Raw genomic sequence first — 22,448 nt, 5'->3', positions numbered from 1 at the left:
AAATCTGAAACAAGTGTCCTGGTAAGAACTGACATCTGTTAACAGAACTGTTAACAATTGTAGTTAATAAAGTATCATTGATAATTCATTAATTCAGTTCTTGCCCCTAGATTTCCGAACATTTTTCATTATTATGCTTATTAAACTTAATACATACATATGGCTAGATGCCTACAAACAGATTATATTATAAATAACTTGCCAAATACTATCAAAGTGCTACTCACAGCAACAAAATGACATGCAAGCACACTCATATGTTAAAACATTAATTATATTCCAGCAAAAAAACCCCACAGTGGTAACCAAATACATAATTAACACGAGTCTTTTGATTTGGATATATGAATGAGTAGAGTGAAGGTTGGCTAACAGGCCATACAATGTCTTTTTTTTCCCCCTCCTTTGATGTAACAGTCTCTTGACCCAATGATTTCAATATTTTGAAATTAATTTCTCTATTTTTTTTAGCACTTAGGAAAAATGTTTTGGGAAATATTTGTGACTGGCTGACTTTGTATAAAGCCAGATTTTCTGCAGATTAATGTTTCATTCCATGTTCTGGCAAATGCAACTCCTAAGGAAAATTTCCTTCCCTGCCTACATATCAGGCTGCCTATGGAGGGAACTCTATCTCAGAGATTGCCACCCTTGTGTCAGACTAGGCTGAAGCCCATGAACCAGTCAAGAAATCACCCTGAGGGCAGGAAATGCAGCAAGAGACCGCTAGGCAAACAAATGTGAGATGACAGTATCTGCCTGGTTTGTAAGGAAACAGAGCTTCAGAGGTGAGGGAAAAGAACAAGGCAGTGCACATGGCTTGAAAGTTCCGAGAGCTCAAAACTAATTGCAACGGAGCACACAGGTTATATAATCAAACATATTAAATGCCAGTTCGTTAGGCACCGCTTGAATGCTGCTCTGCCTGGAGCAGGGCCAGCAAAACTCAGCTGCCCATGTCTGAAGAACTCATAAGGCCTAATTCAGAGATCTGCAGGGAATGGAGGAGGCACACACCTCCAGTGCATAGCCTGAACTGACCAAAACACCTCTGTGCGTATCACACGGTGTTCAAATGGTTCCTTAAAGAACAACAGTTAGCCTGGAGAAAGACAGGCAGCCCTTCTCAGCAAAAGTACACCCGTATCAAATTCCAACTTTCAAACACAGCTATTTTTGCTGCTATTATCTTGCACTGTAGCACTCCTGAAGCTGAAAATTGTGACGATCAGCACAGAGAAAACAGAGGAGCCACGTGCATGCTTCCTTATCAGATCAAAGGTTTCCTAAATCAAATGGAAAGTTGTTCTGACTGCTCTGCGGATAACGTGAATTGGGCAATGGCGTGGCTAACCTGATTGGGTAAGTGCACATTTCTCAGATAAGTGATCCCTTGTCTCTGCTGGTGTTCAAGAGCCTACATTGAAATAGCACAGGCAACAACACGCTTTTCAAATTATAAACTTAAAACCCGAATCAGCAGGGAGAGCAGCAGTCACGAACGCTGTCAGGGGGTCAGGCAAGGAACATGAGTTATGAGATGGAGACTTCCGCTACCTCAAGCAGACAGAGGGATATTCAAGCAATCCTAGTTAAGGCATCTTACCACTACTCTAAAATGTCATTTAGAAGCACTTCACATCATCACACAAAGCACCAAAACTATATCCTCAGGTAAAGAGAAGCACCTACAAATTAGATGTCCTCACCCCCACCAAATCTAAAATATCCATTTTAGATCCAAAGCTAATCATGAAGCACGTGGATTTATTGATACATCTGCCTGCTGAAAGACCCACGGAGTTAATACACATCCCAAACATTAGTATATCCAAAGTGATCTGCAGAATCAAAGCCACAGGTCAGAGCTTGGGACCATTCAGAATTTCGGGGATTAGGCGTTGCTGGAGGAGGAATCAGAAGAGGTGACCCAAGAAGCACCTCAAGAAAGTAACTCTTCTGAAGAGTTTGGTGAATCTGTTTCAGAAACACCCAAACAGAAGTTGCAAACTCCATGCCACACCGTATCAGGTAAATCACACAGGAAGCTACAAGCGAGCAACTGTTCAATGCATTGATACAGTACCAAGGTCACATAATTAAAAAATAATAATAGTAACAGACATGCATCAACAACAGCTTGGAAATATCCTAGGTCAAGATCACACTTCAGCCCCTAAGGGAAATGCTCTGCAAGGTTAGTTTGTTTTATATGTGTTCTCAAATGATCCTTTATACAGTCTTAATTATAGAAGCAATTACTGCAACAATCATACTTGGGATATAATTCTATTAAAAGTACCAAGTAACTTCACAGTGTTAAGTCAACTTTTCTCTCTACGAATAAATTGCAAAGGATATTATTTCTGGGACAGAATAAATTCTTGGAATTAGTGAGTAACTTATGCATCATTCCCCCGCTCCAAGAACACATTCTTTATTTTATCATGACACAGTAAAGTTATTAATCTGCTGCCTTCCATTTCAACAATGTGAAATGCTGTAAAATGCACAGACACCTGCATTACAGCACATTTCAGTTTCACTTTATATCAGTCATAAACATCTCTGCCTTGGACATCTCTCCAAAACAAATGCTCCAAGCACACTGTGTGTAGCATTCAATTTTATGAAACTATAAAAGTTCTTCACTGTTAATTACACAGACAAATGTCTCATCACACATTTGGTTACCAGGATAATATAATTAGTTTTCTACATTAACCTTTCAAACATAGAGCCTGAATTTCAAGTTGAAAGCATTGTAAAAACATTCGGTCTGGAGGTAGATCATATTTCTGCTTCTTTTCATGTTGATAATAAAATATTATGACTGAAAAGGAAAAATGTATTAAAAAACAACAACAAAACACCCAACCCGATGTGGTATATGCAAAAGATATTACAGACAAGCCACCTTTAACCAGTGTTGTCCACAAACCAGTACTGTCCCCTCGCAGGCTAGCATCTCCCAGTCTGAGTTAGCAGTCTTGACAGAACACCGATGCTGATCACTGGTTAAAGCTGAGCACACATCTGTCTTCAATCTCCATCACACTCAAGGTTGAAGCACCTCATTCTGGGCTGCCTCCTCCTTTTCAGATCAAGCTCTCTCCTGATTTTAGATAAATAAGCCCTTCCTTCAAAACGTAAAAGATGGCAGTCCTTGCCTACTAAACACAGTAGCCATAGATTGATCCCAAATTCTGCAAAGGCTGTGCATCCGTCGCCTAGAAAGATGCAAATTCTCATTGATCACCTTATCAGAGCAAAGGATCAGGAAAGGTGACAGGCCACCATGTCTCCCACAAACTCAGCTTCTGCATCACAAACTTCAACGTCATAATCCATCCAGGCTCCGTCTAAAAGTAGCTGGGCTTTACACTCACACAGCCAACAGAAGTTGCTCCCAGCACCACACTGCTCTTGAGCCGAAGCTCCAAGTCAATTTTTGCCAATATGAAAAGGAATTTCTTCACAGTGTAGTGACAGAGCACTGAACAGGGAGGCTGTGGATTCTCCTTATCTGGAGATACTCAGAACCTGCCTGGACTTCTACCTGTGTAGCCTGCTGTAGGGAGCCTGCTTTGGCAGGGGGGGGTTGGATTAGATCATCTCATGAGGACCCTTCCAACCCCTACAATTCTGTGATTTACCCTAGAATCTCCCCTCTTCTCACAGGCACACCTCCGGAGTGTGCAACCGAAACGTGCACATTACATTCCAAACAAAGCCTCACTGCTTCATTGGTAAAATGACATTAACATTTCCCCTTTTCTGCAGTGAATAGTTTCAGTGACATATTTTAACAGACATTTACATACTAAAGGTTGCAACATATTTAGGTCTCAACAGCTGTAGTCATCCCATGGATCAGTTAAAAACACCTTCATCAGAGAACAAACTCAATTCTAAAGCAGCAGCAGAGCACTTGTGTGAATACACTTTCCAGGTTGATTTTTGGCATAAATCTTCAAAATTAAGTGAAGCAGAGATCATAACTTTAGACTCATTTTTTAAGTGGTCAGGTACTGCAACAGGCTGCCTGGGGATGTGGTGAAGTCACCTTCCCTGGAGGTGTTCAAGGAAAGGGCAGATGTGGCACTAAGGGACAAGGTTAGTGGGCACAGTGGGGATGGGTTCATGGTTGGACTGGATATCTTAGCGGTCTTTCCAACCTTAATGATTATTGGGCAGGACTGCAAGCTGGGGAAAGTATCATTCTCCTGTCACCCCTGGAGCACAGTGAAAAATTATCCTGTGTGAATGAAATTTTTGAAAGGAAAGCTGGAATGCCAGATTCAACACACTTCAAATCTTGTCTGAAAGGTGGGAGCTCAGAATTCAAGTGCTTTCAGTCCCTGCTACTGCTTTTCTCAACCTCAGATCACTGCCTGTGTCATTAAGAATCTGGATAAAAGTGGACACCAATGGAAGCTACTGAGGACGTGAGCTCTCAGTAACCTACTGAACCCATCTCCCACAGGCCTAGTTTGCAAATCCTGCACAGCTAGAAGTTGTGCCAAGACTAATGGAAGGTGGAAACTCAGGACATCTCTAGAAAGTACCTTCTTCTTCCTTCTTCTTTACATAGCAGCCAAAGGTAGGCTCCACAGATACCCTCAACCAAACAAGAAGACTGTCCTCAGAAGACAAATGAAGCCTCAGGAGAGGAAGCAACTAAACCAGATCACTTGGTCTGACTCAGGGCACCAATGAATTGAGCATATGGCACAATGAATTAAGGAGACAAAAGCATTCTACCCACGGCTTGACATAAGGTGCTGCTTCACATGCTCAGGGTCAGTGCTCCTCACTGACTCTAGGGGGGCAACAAACACAGACTACAGAAACCTTAAATCACCCTACAAAAACGTTTAGGCTCCTAACACAGCTAAGGAGAGACAGACAACCCCAAATCTCTTGCTCTGAAGGCACCTGATTCTTCCAAAGCCTGAGCATGGTGACCAAGAGTTTGCTTTGTATGGTACGAGTCATTATTGTAGCTTAAAACTTTGCCCCTGATTCCTCTGAATTTTGCTCGTTGCCCTTTCACAAAGAGGATCAGCACCCAGAAGAGGTCCCGATGGGATAGAGGGGGTCTGGAAGCAGGAAGATGCATTCTACAGCAGAAGAGCTATGGAGGATAACAAGCACACAGACAGGAAAGATAAAGGTTCACAGATAACTAGTCCTATCATGCTACACTATATATCATGCTGCAGACTATTTATTACTTCTGTTTTCTTTACACATTTTTAACTGTTGATTTAATTTAATTTTCCCATGGCGGGATTAGAAGGCAGGCTGCAGAGGTGAAAGGACATTACATTAAGACAGCACATTAATCCTCTATCCCACCCAAGGCAGAAGCAAAACCAAACAAATAGCAGCTTCCTGGAAATTGAATTTCTGTTATCCAGATGTCAAAGATGTAATACCCCAATTACACAAACTATTGCCAGTGAAGCATGCCAGCGAATATGCAATGTAAATGGGGTGAGCACAGAGCTGCAAAACTGCAGAGTCAGCATCTGGCTCTCTGACTGAGTGATAATTAGCACTGTGTGTAGACACTAATAAACATTTACGTCTGAAATTACAACTTTTAGCAGCGTTAATAAAGGATATATTGGCAATTCGTAGAATAAAAGGGTCTTGAAAGGAATGTCATATTAAACAATGGCAGGCACTTCCTGTGCTTGCGCAGAGATTTTTTTCCTCCCTAATTGCAAATGGCCACACTACGTTGCTCTGAAATTAATCAACACAAGCACATACCTAAAGAAATGGGTTGTGTTTCTTTGGTCTCCCCATTAACATCATTGCTGTAGTCAGAGATCTTATATATCTCATCATGGTAATCTGGAATGAAAAACGATAAAAAAAATTAGAACTCAAGTGATCTGGAAAAAATGAACACTGAACACACTGCTACAGTTTTACTGCATAATTTATCAATATATCTACAGTTTATTTCGTGTACATCAAATTAACCACAGAAAATGTGCTCTGTATCAGCACCTCCTAAAAAAAGGAAAAGAAAAACAACTTTGCTTGCGCTAGAGAGCTTAGATAAAATATTTCACAGATTTCAGGGAATGGCTGTGCCTGTCCTAAATTACTGTGTTCATTTTCACAGCAAATTATCCCACCAGATGCCAATTATCTGGCTTCTTGCTTTACAGACAGAAAGCAGATATACAACGAAAACTTCACCTTCCTAGAGACCAAGAAAACTTTCAAACTTGATCTTAATAAGAAAATCAGCAATGTACATCAGAGGAGCATCTTCCAGCTCTAGCTCGATGTCAACGGCCTCTGAATTCTGAGGAAAGGAGGCTGAGGGATATTTACTTATGGAAACTAATGTCTGTGATGACTCCTAAAAATATACATCAGCATCTTATGTTCAGAGATGTTACAGGGTACACACACAAAAAATGAAATTTACTTCAAATGAAAGAATATTTTGCTGTGAGGGTCTCTACTGTAAATCACTGGCATACATGCAGTAAAAACAGCTTTGTTTACACGTGTGTACAGGAAGAATTGTAATTACAAGAAAAAAAATAGATATATCTAAGGGCAACTCTCCTGGATTCTATTTCCGATGCTGCTACCGGCACGCACTTTGTCCTTAGGCAAGTCACTCAAGACTGAACAATATATTCAGTGTCTTGAAATAGCTGCCTCATCACCAAGCTCTTGTAGAGCTGAAGCCCTCCCAACTCTCTGTCAGTCCCTCTGAAAACCAGTTTGTACGTTTACCTGCCTCACAATAAGTGAGGTAAGGACTAACTCCTGGAAGGGCATTTGGAGGGATTCAGTTAAAAGGCACAAGAGAAAGGAAGGGCAGCACCAGCAGCTCCTCCTGTGAAGAGGAACACACCTGCTTTTCTGACAAAACAATCAGCTACAGAATTCTAAAGGTCTTCAACAAGTCATTTTTTTGTTACACATTGTTTATTTGCACAGTGTGACTGTCTTGACGGCTCAAGAGAGGAACAACCCAGTAAGTAAACCAGAATCAATCATAATGCAGCACCACAAAAGAAAGAAATGTCAGCAAGTTTGGGGAGGGGGGGGGAATAAAAGAAAGGAACGTACTGAAGTCAGCAGTGAGGTGTTAACCAAGTGCTGGGGTTTTCTGAGCCACACAGAGTGAGAAAAGTGTATGGGCTGTCTGACGTGCATGGGGTAAAGGTGAAATGTGAACCACAGTATTGAGGAAGTAAAAGCTAAAAGCACAGAATTTATAGCTTTTCTCTACATTTTCTTATTCACAAGTTCTGCTCAGAGCGAGCACGTAGGAATGCAGAATTAGATGATGTACAGATTTGCAGACCTCAGACATATAGTTGACATGTGGTTTCTCCTCTAGCACTTGCCTGTGTGTGTATGTGTGTGCAGCTGGGCACTGTCCTCTTCTGCCCTACAGCTGCTGCCTGGAAGTCACTGCTTTGCACCCCAGAGGTACACTCCCTCTCAGTCTGCTCACTGCTCGCACACTGATAAGGTGCTCTGAAGCTTTTGGGGATGGACTAAGCATCTTCTACGTGGGGGTTATTAACAGATTGTGTTACAGACCGACCCAGCATCCCATTTTCACATTGGTCTCCTCCTTATGCCTCATGTCACAGTCCAGGCGCTGTGAAATCCATATCAATTTCACAACAGTAAACACCAAACTGTGACATTACTGAACGACTCCAGCAAGAGGCAAAGGCCAATTACAAGAGACAACTATTTATCTGTAATTATCTTCATAATCAACTGTGATAGAAAAAGGGTATGTGAGAACAGACTCACATACGAAATGTGATTTTTATGCCCTCTGTCCTCAAAGTGCGAAAGCATTTCTCTAGGATGTGCCTTTTTTTCAGCATACCTTTCTATTTGAATTTCTACATCCAAAAGCAGACCCCAGATAAAGTAAGAATTGCTAATAATTAACCACCAGAAATGAATTTATCCAATTAAAACAAAGTTAAACAGATCACCTTACACGTCAAAGAATATTTAATCCTGTTAGAACTGAGAATTTTCACAATATTAATACATTTGTGACAGTAGCACATGCTCTTTTTACAGCACTTTCAGGAGAGAAATAAAACCAAGGCTTCAATTTCAGTTTTGCTCATCTGCATGTTTCACTTTCCAGCTGCACTAACTGCCTCAGAACATCTGATGCTAAGAGCCCAGAAACCCCACAGACCAAACCCATCCCTGATAGAAATGACCCTGACCCCCTCCCACGGTGGGTTTGCTGATGTTTACAAAACCTCCAATGAATTTCAGACAAGTCAGACCAGTCATTGTCCCTTTATTCTGAGCAGTAGCATGTGCAGTGCTCCAGATCCTCCCAGAGTTAAAGCAGTTATTTACTATTCCCACCAAGCGAGCTGATTTCCACCTTCACATTTCTCTGCTTCTCATCTGATTTTGCTGCACACCTCCAAGACCTCACCCTCCATCCAGCAAGTGTCAAAAGTCACCCTCTCCTCACCCCTAAGCATGACATTACCCCCAAAGCAGTCACCTGCCCTGAACTTGGCATTCAGGACACACACACACACACACACACACACAGAATTTCTGGCAGATATTTCAGCCCAAGACTTCCAGACACGAAAGGGAAGAAGAAATAGGGGAAAAAGAAAATTTTTCCCACCAAATCAATGAAGGCAAAGGAGGCAATCAGCTGGAGGAGCGCGGTGTGCTCGGCCAACACCAACCCTGGGGCTGGAAGTCCACCTGTTAAAATGACTTCCAGCAGCTGTAGCTTTGAAAGAAAAAGAAAACAACAAAACAAAACCGGCAACAACACAGAGGACTGAACCAGAGAGCTGCGTTTCTTTCCTGACATGAATCCAAAATATTTTCCCAGGGATCCTTTTTAAAATACTCTTTTTTTTTTTTTTTCTCCTCCAAAAAGCAAACACGCACCAAGCGAACAAGTTGCATGCCAGCAATTCCTCCTCGCCCACGGACAATTAATTAGCTGCGTGGATTTTAATAAAGCCACCTCTGTGGGGTTTCGCTTTGCAATACGTGTGTAGAGAAGGAAAACACACACACAACAAACCCACAGGAGTGGAATACTAAAGAGCTCCGGTGCTGCCCAAGTGTCATTATTTCGCCAAATTCTCCATTTCACCTTTCCCCCCACCACCACCCCACACCCCTAAGGAGGATTTGCAATGAAACGCGATCCAAGTTTATTCGGTAGATCTCCCTGAAAAGAAAAGGAAAAAAAACAAACAAACAACCAAACACGTCCACCTTTGGGGGCGGCTTTTTTCTCGCTGCTGCTGTTGTTATTTTCTTCCTTTTGAAGAACGCAGCACACACACACACAGATATATATTTCACGAGAGGGAGAGAGAAGGGAGGTAAAAATACGATGAAATAAAGAAGAGCTGCAACGCTTGGGAGAGTTGATTCCAGAGTTAAATAATAAATACGAGGAGGGAGAGACACAGCCGAGGTGGAGGGAAGGGAGCACGCACATTTCATAACAGCCCGATCCCAAACCCGGCCCCGTTTATGCAAAAGTCCTCTCCAGGCACAAACAAACACACGAACGGCACAAAGCCGCCCCCTCCCCGCCGCCACTTTACCTTCGTTGATCAGTTTAAAGCTTTGGGATTTCCTGCTTCTCTTCCTCTCCGTAAACTCCATGGTGCGGGCAGGAGGGAGGAGGAAGAAAGGAGGGAGGATAAAAAAAAAAAGGGGGGACGACAGGAGCGACGAGGGCGGCCGCGCGGCGGGGGAAGCCGCAGGACCAAGGTCCGTCTTTTTAATCAGCAAAATAAACGCAGCCCGGGAAGCTTTCGGCTCCAACTGCAAATAAAGGGATTCGGGACAAGTTCGCCCCGGCCCCCCCGCCTCCCCGCGGCGCCGCCCGCCCGCCCAGGCCGCCCCAAACTTTGAGGGGGAAGCGGGGTGCGGCGGCGGCGGGGGGGGGAGCCCGGGGCGATGCCGGCCAGCGGCGCCGCCGCCTCCCCCGCCGGGTGCGCGGCCCGCAATGGCTGTGCCGCCGCCACCGGGACCCCGCTGCCACCTGCTGGGGGAAGGCGGCGCGCCCCGCCGGTTTCCGCAGGCCGCCGCCTCGCAGCAGGCCGGGGTGGCTGTTGTCCCCGCGGCCGGAGGGAGAGGGGCTGAGAGGGCAGCGCCATTTTGCGGGTCCCCCCCTTCCCCACACGTACACACACACGCCTCCCGCCCACCCCTGCACACAGCCGCTTGCTGGCTTCCCGCCCCGCCGTTCGCTCCGGGATGAGGGCCCCGTGCCGGCGTGGCGGCGCCGGCTGCCGCCTCGGCGCTCCCTGAGGGCCTGCCCGGGGCCCGCGGCTCGCTCAGGCCTGGGGGACAACTTTTGGGGGGGGGGGACACGAGGCGATCTCAGCCGGTGCTGAACTCTGTGGTGGTGGAGTTCACAGAATCACGGAATCGTAGGGGTTGGAATGGACCTCTAGAGATCGAGTCCAACCCCCCCTGCCAAAGCAGGTTCCCTACACCAGGTCGCACAGGTAGGCGTCCAGGCAGGTCTTGAATACCTCCAGAGAAGGAGACTCCACAACCTCCCTGTGCAGCCTGTGCCAGTGCTCCGTCACCCTCACCATAAAGAAGTTCTTGTGCACACTCCTGCGGGACCTCCTGTGCTGCAGTTTCGGTCCGTTTCCCCTTGTCCTGTCTCCACACACTGCTGAAAAGAGTCTGGCCTCACCACTTTGTCCCCCACACTCAGATATTTATAAACCTGGATCAGGTCCCCTCTCAGTTTTCTTTTCTCAAGGCTAAAGAGACCCAGTTCACTTAGTCTTTCTTCATAGGGGAGATCCTCCAGGCCCTTCATCTTTGTGGCCCTGCACTGGACTTGTTCCAAGAGATCCCTGTATTTCTTATACTGGGGAGCCCAGAACTGGACACAGTACTCCAGATGAGGCCTCACCAGGGCAGAGTAGAGGGGGAGGATCACTACTCTTGACCTGTTGGCCATGCTCTTTTTAATGCATCCAAGAATGCCATTGGACCTCTTGGCCACGAGAGCACACTGCTGGCTCATGGTCAACCTGTCATCCACCAGGACACCCAGGTCCCTCTCTGCAGAGCTCCTCTCCAGCAGCTCATCCCCCAGCCTGTACTGGTGCATGCAATTATTCCTTCCTAGGCACAAGACTCTACACTTGCTTTTGTTAAATTTCATCTGTTTTCTGACTGCCCAGCTCTCCAGCCTGTCCAGGTCTTGCTGAATGGCAGCACAGCTTTCAGGCGTGTCAGCCAATCCTCCCAACTTCATATCATCAGCAAACTTGCGGAGGGTGGCCACTATCCCCTCATCAAGGTCATTGATGAAGATGTTGAACGAGACTGGACCCAGCACAGACCCCTGAGGGACACCACTGGTTACAGGTCTCCAACCAGACTCTACACGGCCAACGGCAACCCTCTGCACTCTGCCAATCAGCCAGTTCTCAACCCACTTCACTGTCCACTCATCTATCTCACACTTCCTCAACTTTATTATAAGGAGTTGTTGCTGTGCGAGTGGGGAAAAGATATCTATAGGCTATGTAGCCCATGAGCAGGGCTGGGCTGGAGCATGCAAGGGGTGAGCATCACAGCCACGTGCTCAGAGCGTGGCGAGGAGCCATCCAACGTGACGAGCGGTGCTCTGAACTCCGACACCAGCTGTCATGCTCAGCAGTTAAACATGAGGTCTTGTAGGAAGAGTCCCAGACCTCTGCAGGAGCATGTGCCAATGCTCAGACCATCACCCACAGCCGTATGGATGGTCCTGATGCAGCTGAGCTTAAAGCTGAGCTTTCTCCACCAGCTGATGCCTCCAGCCATACTTCTGGCTCACTTATTGCACTGTTTCCAGAACAGCTTTAGCTTCTACAGCAAAGTGCGCCTATAGAGTGCTCAGATTTCTGCAGTGAACCGAAACACAGCTCCCAGTGTTCACCTTGTTTGACATATAGTCAGGCTGCGTCGTGACAAGGAGAGCAGTATGTGATAGATAGTTACATAGGCACACTTGAGCAGAAGCTGATCTCTCTCAGTCTAATCGGAGTACCCAGGAGAATTCCATTGGCTCCAGTTGTATTGACTGACCCCATCATGGGGAGTTAGGAAATTGCTCAGAGGAAAACAAATGTGAGTGTTAACAGTAATTAATATTAATGGTAATGATTATTAACGAAATTATTTGTATCATAGTAGTGCCTGAAGACACAGACTTGAACTTACCTGTGGAAGGTGCTGTCCATACACCACATGAAGAATACACACAGTTCCAGAAAAGCAAAAATGGGCTTAATGGTGAAGCAATATCAGAAAAAAAAATATGCCTAATGGTAAAAATTTATTAGACTCTGGAAAATTAAATTCAAGAGGGAGGTTATGGAAACCTCGCAGATTGGGTAAGGGTGTAATTTTCTATTAAATTGCTAAGTGGAAAATCCCAGAGGCAATCAATATGCTACTTTTGGAATTTTCCTAAACTTTGCTGTAAGACTTTGTAAGAGGAAACTGGGCTAACGTACTATTTAAAATCCTGCATTACATATTTTTGGGTGAATGCTGAAGCAGCAAAGGTAGTTGGATGTCAGATGCTGTTTGCTAAATTATATGGGTCCAATTAATCTCTGGGAGAGTGCAGTGAAGTCAGATCGGAGATCAAGAAGCACTGCGCCTGAATTTTGTGTACAAGAAGAGGTTTTTCTGTTTGGTTTTTGTTCTTTCTCTCAAACAATCTGCTGATTCCTGTCTGCTAACTGCTAACTTTATTTACCAGACTTAAAGCATTGCTGAAATGGAGGCATTTGACTTGCATCCGTACTGGGACAATAGGAGAATTTTATGGAACATAAGGGCTTCGTTTACTGTTCAGCTCACATGATGGGCTTTATCCTGCATTCGCCATTGGAATGTGCTACCAAAATAAAAAGTTCTTTTTTCCTTCCTCATTCGATTTTGTGAAGCATTTTGGGATGTAATTTATGAAAAAACCTAAGTATCTTATCAGCTGTTATTTTTTTTCCTTTTAGTTCTTCCACTTCTGTATTAGATTTTTTACTTAAAGAAACATTCACGATTTGAAACGATGTTTTAGGCTGAATGCCCGACACTTAACTCTGTACAAGGTAGCACATTCCCTTTTTTTCTGAGTATTTCTAGTTTGCTTCTTGTGTGTTTGCCAAGAGATTCCCCCTTTGCTGCATGCTGAATGAGCTTCATGGTCAAACAAACCCAGTTACGTTTACTTGGATCAGTTTTTATCATTGTGGTTTACATTTATGAAAGTATTAGCCAGATTGGATACCAAGACTGTGATCCTGCAATCACATCTGCATAAAAGTGAATTAGAAACTAGGACAAGGTGACTTTAGGTCAAAGTCTTCTAGTTATCCACAGAATGTGTAGGAGGATCCTGTAACTGCAAAACAATTGTTCTGTCCTGGACTGCTGATGTTGCTCAGCCATGAAGTAGAAAAAAATACCTCAAGGACTCAAAGACTCCTGTAGTCTCCATTTGGGGCCTCTTTTGGGGGTGTTTTGGGGCTGGTAACCTACAGCCGGACTGAGGCTGTTTGCTGTTTTGCCATGGGCCACCGTTCCATCATATTTTTCCCTGGCACAGGTTGCCCAGAGAGATGGTGGATGCCCCATCCCTGGGGGCATTCAAGGTCAGGCTGGATGAGGCTCTGAGCACCCTGATGTATCTGATTTCTATCATTATTGTAGCTGGAGAAACCCAGGGATGCATGTTGCCTTCATTCCTTGCTGCCTTGTGTTGCTCCAGCTAGCTGACCGCACCTCTGGTAGCCAAGTGACTTACGATGAAGCGTACTGGATCCAAAGGACAGTTCAGTCAGCTGTCAGTTTCATCTTTTATTTCATTTAATGTCTCAATATTGGGTTATTATGATTACATGTTAACAAATCATAGATGTTTTTTTTTTTTTTTTTCTGGTGAAAATATGGAAAATTCAGCACTCTTTTACATGTACTCAAGAATAGTCACAAAGTATTTCCTCAATCAGATCAGTCATTGAGTAACGTGTATTTCAAGATGCCATGAAATTAGCTAACTAAATAAAGGTTTTGTCTTGCAACATACTTCAAGTCATCCTGATTATCCCTGGCAATTTCCTAGTTACCGTTTTATTGTTATTTTCAAAACATCCCCTCCTCATTCTGACTGATACTAGTTTTTCTGACAATCGTCTGCTTTGTATAATTACTAATTTATTTCACATGTAGATCAATAGCTAATCAAATGCATACAATGATTCAGTAATATTTCAGTATTAACAACAGCAGTGCTCTTTTACATCAGGATGTCCTAAGCCGTTCCTTTGATTCCAGCCTCATCTGCAGCACAGGTGCATGCAGTCAATTAGAACATTTTGACTATTACTCAGAAAATGGGATTGTGTAGGACAAAAAGTGACTGAAGAATCCTAGAACTGAGGAGAATCGTATAAGTGTACGAAGAGATCCTTCAGCTTTTCAGCTGGAAAAACAGAAAAACTGTTAAAAACTTGATGAATTGATTTGAGCTTTTACTTTCCATGTCAGGAATCAACATAAGGTCGAGAGGAGCAGGAAGAATCTGCTGACTGTCCTATTTTTGATGTGATTGCTACTCCTTCTGGAATGTGAGGAAGTTCAAAGCAGCATTAGAAAGCGGGAGGAGAGTGAAGAGGTAAATTAGAGATCAGGAGTTGCATAGGTGACAGGTTAATAGGTTAGCTATTCCAGTTAGTTATGTTTAATGAATATTGTTGGAGATTTTATCAACCTCAGTAGTGTTTTTCCCTTGCAGGTTTCCAGTGATGTTTTTGTGGATGTAAACAATGTGTTGGCAGAACTATTTCTCACCTTGCAGACTAACAACAGTAACTCATCTTGATGTCCTGCTCTCTTAATACTAACCTTCCCTTCTGGGGGGCTTTCATGTTGCCATATCTGGGTCAATACAGAAGTAGGTTTCTGGATGCCCTGATGAAGTCTGAAGCGTAGTAGTGTAGCTCAACTTGTTTTCTGATTCCTCTCTAAGTTCTCCTTGTAGCATTTCAAGTACTCAACCACTTAGTACATCTTTGTTCTTACTCTCCTTTCCTTTGGGACACTGTTTTGAAGCAATTTTTTTTCTGTTCCCTTGCTCGTTAGTCTTTCTCACACAAATTTAAAAGAAAAAGTTACAGGATGGAGCAATGTTTTTATTCCTTTGCTAGCTCTTTCTTTGCTAAAGCATTCCAGAACTGGTCAACAATAAGGAATATAACTGAGCCTATGTACAAAGTGTTCTTTGTGTGTGTTACACGCCCTCTATGTACTTCTGTATCAGACTGCAAAATCTATTTAAACTGTAAAGCTAGACTTTTTCTTCCATTGTTTCACACGGACCTTAGATTAAAATTGCAAAGAAGGGCACTATAGTCTTAAGAGTTGAGGTCTGATGGCCATCCATTTTGAGTGAGTACTTCTAGGATAATTGATACTAAAGACTGCAACCCTGCCCATGACAGGAGATTGGACCTGGATGAGCTTTAAGGTCCCTTCCAACCTAGGTCATTCTGTGATTCTATAATTCTGTGATTCTTTACCTGCTTTTCTGCAGGGTTCGTCAGTTTTCAAACCTGAATTCTGAGAGGAGTGGGAGAGAAGACCAAGATGTCCAAGCCACATATTTGGTTGGATGACAAAGAGAAAAAAAGATCTCAATAACTTCTCATGAAAACTGATGTGAAAAAATGGGGAGGTCTGCCTATATCAATTCTGTGCTTCTCCATAATGTGCAGAAATCATAAGCTGTGCAAATTTTGCTCTACTTCTCCCTTAAAGCCTAAGATGCTTCAAGATAACTGAAGGCAATGTGAGCAAGGCTGATTATTCTGCCAGGAACTTTGTGGAGTTTTGGTGTTATATAAAGAATAAAAGTGCTTAGAAATCTTGGAAAAGTTCTGGATGTGTCTCTGCATCACTACTAGCTCTGCCTAAAGAGGTGAAGTATACACTCAAGCTGGTACTCTAGGAAAGGGCACATTTAAGCTTGGGGTAGTTCAGGATCAGTGTTAATTGTGAGAGGCCAAGCTCAGCTAGGCTGAAGGATCCCATCACTGAAGAGTGTGACAGGCACAAACTGGCAAGCTCGGCTCAGGGTCCTGCTGCCCAGCAAGTCCACTTCTAGGAAAAGTTCAGAGAGAGCTATACTGCTGATCATACTTAAATGTACATGTCTGTTTGCTTCACTCGCAGCAGCTGAAGGCAGATGTAAGACTGCAACTGTGGAAAGAGTCAGTCACTGGAGGTACAGACAGAAAACAAATGCAGAATCAGCTGCAGGAACAATAGCATTTAGAATCATTAGACGGCTCCTTGAGGCTGCAGGCTGAAGAAGCCCAGACAACAGCTGTCCTCCTCTAGGTCCTGCCTGAGACTGATGTGAGAGCACTGTGCTGTGCCTCCCTACCCAGCCTTCTTACTGTTTCCAGCTTGCCACAGGGAGATGCTCTCAGTGTCTTGATTTTGCCTTGATCCTCCTCCATTTCTCCTGCCACACACGCATTAGTAAATGCACATGCACTAAAATCAATGGGAGTTTGCAAACTAAAAGTAATGTGTGCTTTGGTATGCTACTAATCCACTTATTTGGATCCTCTTACTGCTCCTCTGGGCTGCCCTGATCCCCTCTATCAGCCCACCCAGCTGCTCTGATCTGCTCTCTACACTTCCCACAGCAGCTATATTAGCATCCCTGTCAACTCGCAGGGCTGCTGCCTCGGCTCCTTCAATCCCCACTCCCAATGAGAGTCTCTCTACTACATTCTAATCCTTGTAGCTCAGAATACTGATGTAAGCTAAAATAAATTTAAGAAAACTTGCTGCAGCTCCTACTAAGGTGTTCGATTTCCCTAAGTGTTTTCAAATAGTACTTACATTTCAGGAGGGGGAAATAGTGGAAGACATGTTTATTACTACCTGCCTGCTGGAAAGCAGTCCAAAAAATCAAGTTTTATTGCAAGGCACATCGTGGTTCAAAATCTACTCACACATGCACTTTTTAAAGAGCGATTATGAGAATTTAATATCTGTGTCAGGTTGAAGACTGACAACATCTGAGAACGATGCTTTTGTTCATCGCTAAGATGTATGCAGCAGCATTTTCATTAGTGTGGCTCCCCCTGGATTTACCTTCAGAGATGTGTAAATATTGAAGACTCCATCACCTTTCAGTCCTTGACCTCTCCACTGAGGCAGCCGGTGTACTGGAATGGGTATTTTGTCTGAGATGGGCAAATGCTGCAGGGATCAAACTGACAGCATTGAAGTTTGATCATTTAGTAACAACACTGAGAGATTTCTTACCTGGTTTGGATAGAAACTAATGGACTCAAACTTTGAAATATAATACACTCAAAGATTTATCTTCTATACACACAAAAGAAAGAAGAAAAACAGATGCTTTATGAGATTTTCTACCATCCACCAAAAGCTGTTTGGCATTTAAAGCTTTCCATTGTGTTTCTTCACCTTCAATTTGAATACAGATAAAATGTCTCAAGAACAGGAAGTGGTGCATAGACCCTCCTTCAGGGAAGCTGCAAGAGAGGGGCAGTGGCATGGATCTAGAGGTCAGGGCATGGAATTTGACAGACCAGTCTGCAGTTGCAGGGATCAGTCCTGTTACTGCTGCTTTCCTGGAAAAAACTGCTGCTTGGGTATCCGTAGTGCAAACTTATGCTGAGAGTTACTGTCCCCCACTAGATGTGGTTTGCCCTGTACTGCCCAAGTGATATCAATAAGGATGATCTACAGAAATGCATACAGAAAAATGGTATGATCATTGTCCTGCAATGTCTTTTGATTTCTTTAGCAGTCACAAATGGTCGGTGTCCGTGTTCAGCTGCTGTCAAAAGAGCGCAGTCTCTCCCTGGTGACTGAAACTTGATGATCCTTGAGGTCCAACCCAAACTATTCTCTGATTCTACGAGTCTATGATCCTGAGACACAGACTCACCAGGGGCTCTGATGGCATAGTGCTGTAAAATGAGGCATGGGGACTGTTTCCTGAAGCAACAAAAGTATCCTGAGATGTCTCCCATACCTGCCTGTTTGGCAAGAATTAGCTGTTCTTAAATGTAGTGCTTTGGGAAACAGTGATGAGTTTTTACAACACCTCAGTTTCACAGAAAATGACATTGTTGGGATGGGATTTGACGTGTCCTTCGGACAACCTGAACAAGAAATATCCCTTTATCAAAACCGAGGACAGTTATCATTCAAACAGTTATTACAAGCATGTTTCTAAAACGTGCTAGCCTTACTAACCAGTAACATCATGGAGTCACTGCTTTCCTGAGCATCTTGTGGCATCTGGCAGAAGTTTGTCCTGGCAGAGAGGAATGGCGAGGGTTGATTTGCCACAAGAGCTAACCAACTGATGCTTTAAAAAGCAAACTGAAACAAATTAACATGCCTCTTTTAGCCCAAATGATGCACAAACCTCATATATGTTTGAAGATGTCTGTTAGAAACGTTGGGGATTTTTTTTCTGCCATTGCTTCTGTGAGCTTTTCTAGTCCGTGTAAGTGGTGTTTCGGACACTTGTGGAGTTCGATCCTCTTTCCTCATCCCTCTGGCTGAGTGTTTCTCAGTCTGTGACTTCCTGGAGGTCACCTGCTACTGGACAGGAGTTTCTGAAAGGTAAGTAAGAAAAGCATGCCTAGAGTATCTTAAATTCCCTTTGTGAAGGGAAGAACCACATCCCCAGAGTGAGAATTTTAGGGATATGCAACCTGCAAAGGTGCTACTCTCTGTCACATATCTGGAGGTGACCTGTGAATGTGACAAGCTGGAGATTCTTGTAAATAAACTTGGTGAACATGAGGCAGAGAATGGGGAACTAGATGGATTAATCCCTTCCAAAATATTAAGGAACTACTGCTTTAATAAGCAAAGAAAAGAGTGAGACTGGACGTGGAGTCTTACTGCCAAAGGTGAACATACTTGCTCACAGAATAAAACCCATTCTCTGAAATGTATATATATATATATATATATTTGTTACAGTGTTCTGAAGATGAATAGAAGGAACCACATGCCTATCAGAAAAAGGTTCCTAGTGTTACCTGAAATCTTTTGCAGACTTGATCAGCTAAAAGGTATCAATCCTGCCTCCTGTGTGTGGCTGAGCTGCGGTTTTCCCCTGTATTAATATAAATTGAAAAGTGAAACTGGATACCCCTAAAATACTGAATACAACCTGAAAACAGCTGAATGTAAACCAAATATGAAGCTGAATATAAGCTGGATGTAACAACCGAGTACAACCGAAATCATTCTGATCGGCTCCACCACTTTGGGGAACAGATGACATCTGGGTTGTCTGAGTGAAATGATGTATTTCTGAGCTGCCTTCAATAATCTCTGTGCAAGCTGACAGTTGGCTTGCAGCAGATAAAGCTGAGCAATCAGTTAATCATCAAGAAATTGGAATGAAACACTTTGTGTATGTTTTAAGCTTGTACTTCTATTACTTACAAGGCTCTTATGAATGTTCCAAGATTTTGAGTAGCTTCTAGATTTACCTTTTCAATCTTGACTTAATATGGAATGTTGTGAAGGGAATTACTTCAAAGAAGGTTTGTGGTTAACTCTGTGGGGTTGTTCCAGAGGTCTGCGGAAACCTGGGTATAGGGAAAACACTAGTAATACTATTGCTTCCAGACTGAGCTCAGCTGCAGTGAGCTCTTGAGACTCTGCAAGTGGTTTTGGAAGAGCTTAATGGCCTGGCTACAGCCTGACAGCAAATATAACGTTTATTAATCACATGTGAGATGGAAATACGCAGGCATTGTGGTACTAAACCACCAGCATTGCCCTGAAAAGCAAAACACGAGCAGTAGAAAATAGTCAAGCTAAATGTTATAGCAGTGATCTAATTGAATTTAATGAGTAGAATAACGCCATATATGATAAATGAGAAGGACACAGTTTGCAATACATCTTGGAAAAGCACCCATTTTGCATGCTAAAAATACCTGATGTGCTGATGTCATTCTAAGCATCACTGTGCGGATGAGGGACCAGCACAGTGAAAGAGTTGTGAGCTTTCCTAACACACTGCTAAGCAGTTTCCGTAGTCCTTGGTTGGGGCTTCTCAGAGCAACAGTGTACTTGGAGTCTTGGAGAAACCCTCCCATGGAGTGAAAGAACAGCATGTCCACACCTTGTTGTCTAAGGAGCAGAGCTCATGGCGTGAACTGTCCTGAGTGCCATGACTTCAGCGATGGAGGTTTCAGGTACACAGCAAAGCAGCACATCTGAGTGGAGGTAGTCAAAGGATGAGATGTAGGTTACGAAGCAGACAGAGACAGTAACAAATTGTGAGCACAGATACACATTCAGGAATATGCTCTGCAGGACAGATAAGCTTTGGGCAGACTCCAGCCAAGGCTTGATCCAACTGTTCCAGTGATTCACGTCCTGCAGAAAATGTTGCCCAAAGTCTGAGGCAAAGAGGAGTCAAATGGATTTGCCCTTCTGGAAATCAGAGAGCAAGCTGGACTGGAGCTCCTTGTGTGTTGCTAGAGAAAGAAAAGGAAGGAAATACTTCCTCTTAGACATCAAAAGAGTTTCTTATCTCTTCAGGAAGAGAAGTCTTGAGGAGATGGATGACAGTGAGTACATATTTTTCCTTTCATCCTTCGGGGAGGTACTAGTGAATGCCCTCACAGAACTGTTTCCATGAAGCCAACATACAAATTTAGATAAAGAGAGCAATTCTTATTGGAGACACTTTGTTTTGCAGATAGTCACTTATCTTCCATAGGATGAGATGACTGTTTTGATATTCAGGGGACATACATTGAATGACACTTTGACTTGGAGGCAAGTGAGCTTAGAAGTAGTGGAAGAAGGGCATCAGATTGGAGTGGATGCTCGTGCCACTTTTAGAGAATTTTTAGACATTTTTTACAAGTGCAACATTAATTTTAAAGCTTGCCAAAGCTGTTGATCTATCTAAACTGTTCATTTGTTTTCCTTGATTATTACTTTGTTCATTTTTTGATTTTTACAAACCAGAGGAGTTTCTGGAGTAGGTACCATCTCAGATTAATTGCATTATTGGCAGCACTGTCTGTCACTTGGCTTTCCTCCTTCCTTTTGTACTGTCTCCTATGGAGACAACGTCAAACCCGAGCAAGAGTCTGAGGCAAGAAATACAGAGAGGTATGAGGTTTTGTGCACCTTGATTGAAGGGATAAGCTGTCACTCATATGTGCATGTCCAGATTAGTTTGCCATAGATCCCACAGGGCGTTTCCACAGCCTGTCTATACCATCCTGACACAAGCATGGGCACACCTCCCCAGGACTCTCTGCTGAGACTTTCTTGGATCCTTTCACTGTCAGTTGTGAGATAATTTCCATTAAGGGAACTATGAAAAAGTGTAGGAGGGCTGTTTCTGCTTCCTCATTGCAGAGCGATTGCATTCCAGCCTGAGGTAAAACAGGGCATGATTTCTAATCCATAGCTCTCCAGCCTAGGCTTAAAAACACCCTTAAACTGATGGGCAAGCACTGAACCCTGCTCTCTGGGGACAGCAACAGGGCCCCAGGGAATGTCATAGAGCTGTGTCAGGAGGGTCAGGGAGTGTTAGGGACAGGATCTGCTCCAGAGGGCATGGAAGTGGAACAGGCTGCCCAGGGCAGTGGGCACAGCCCCGAGATGCTGGAGTTTGAACAGTGCTCTCAGACACAGGATTGGGATTTTGAGTGGTGACGTGTTAAGCCAGGAGCTGGATCTGGTGGTGTCTGTGGGTGCCTTCTAACTCAGAATACTCCACGATTCTGTGAGATGGAGGTGCAGCCAGCAGCCAGGCTGCTTCCAGACAAAAGTTACAGCGATATTCACTTTGCACTGCTTGCTGACCTTCAACATATTTCCAGTAAGGTGCAGCCCTGATGAATGTAAGCCTGTAACTGACTTTTCTTATCCATTGCTCGAGGTGCTTTCTGGACCTCTCAGACTTCAAGATGACTACCAGTGGACAAAAGCAGTCAGGAAGGAAAAAACAAGAGAGGAACTTCAGAGCCTAGCACCTTTTCACGCTATTTCTCAGCCTACATCCCAGGGAGAAAGACTCGGGCTAACAGGGGCAGCAGGATTTACTTCCAGAGCCTATGCAGGGAGTCGACACCGCACCCATCTCTTAGGTGGGTTTGAGCACCTAAGGAAGAAGTGCTCGAGGTACCCCTGTGCGGCCCCAAAAGGCCATGGTGCCGGTGACAGCGTCGCGCTGTCATCCCGCTCGCGCGCTGTCACAGCCAGCCGAGACACCCTCGGTGCCGCCACCCCCAGCCACCAGGGGGCGCTGTGAGCGCGCGTGGCCTGTCCGGCCAGCCGGAAGTGACGGTTTGTTTTCC

General features: G+C 44.0%; 1 protein-coding gene across 1 annotated transcript in view; it reads right to left on the bottom strand.

The window, feature by feature from the left end:
• BEND7 (BEN domain containing 7) overlaps window positions 1-9,770 on the bottom strand; it is a 44,684-nt gene extending 34,914 nt beyond the window's left edge. Inside the window, exons 1-2 of the mRNA XM_065743757.1 lie at window positions 9,624-9,770; window positions 5,782-5,865 (exon numbers count right to left, since the gene is read on the bottom strand). Coding sequence (XP_065599829.1) covers window positions 5,782-5,865; window positions 9,624-9,684 — 145 coding nt within the window. The 5' untranslated portion in view covers window positions 9,685-9,770. The remainder of the gene's footprint in view (window positions 1-5,781; window positions 5,866-9,623) is intronic.
• Between the last annotated feature and the right edge of the window lie 12,678 nt (window positions 9,771-22,448).

Source organism: Cyrtonyx montezumae, unplaced genomic scaffold, assembly GCF_038088225.1.
Source record: "Cyrtonyx montezumae isolate F1298 unplaced genomic scaffold, pur_monq_1.0 scaffold_3, whole genome shotgun sequence".
Classification (NCBI taxonomy): Eukaryota; Metazoa; Chordata; class Aves; order Galliformes; family Odontophoridae; genus Cyrtonyx; species Cyrtonyx montezumae.
Note: the sequence above shows the minus strand (reverse complement) of the source record. Positions and strands in the feature narration are given on the sequence as shown.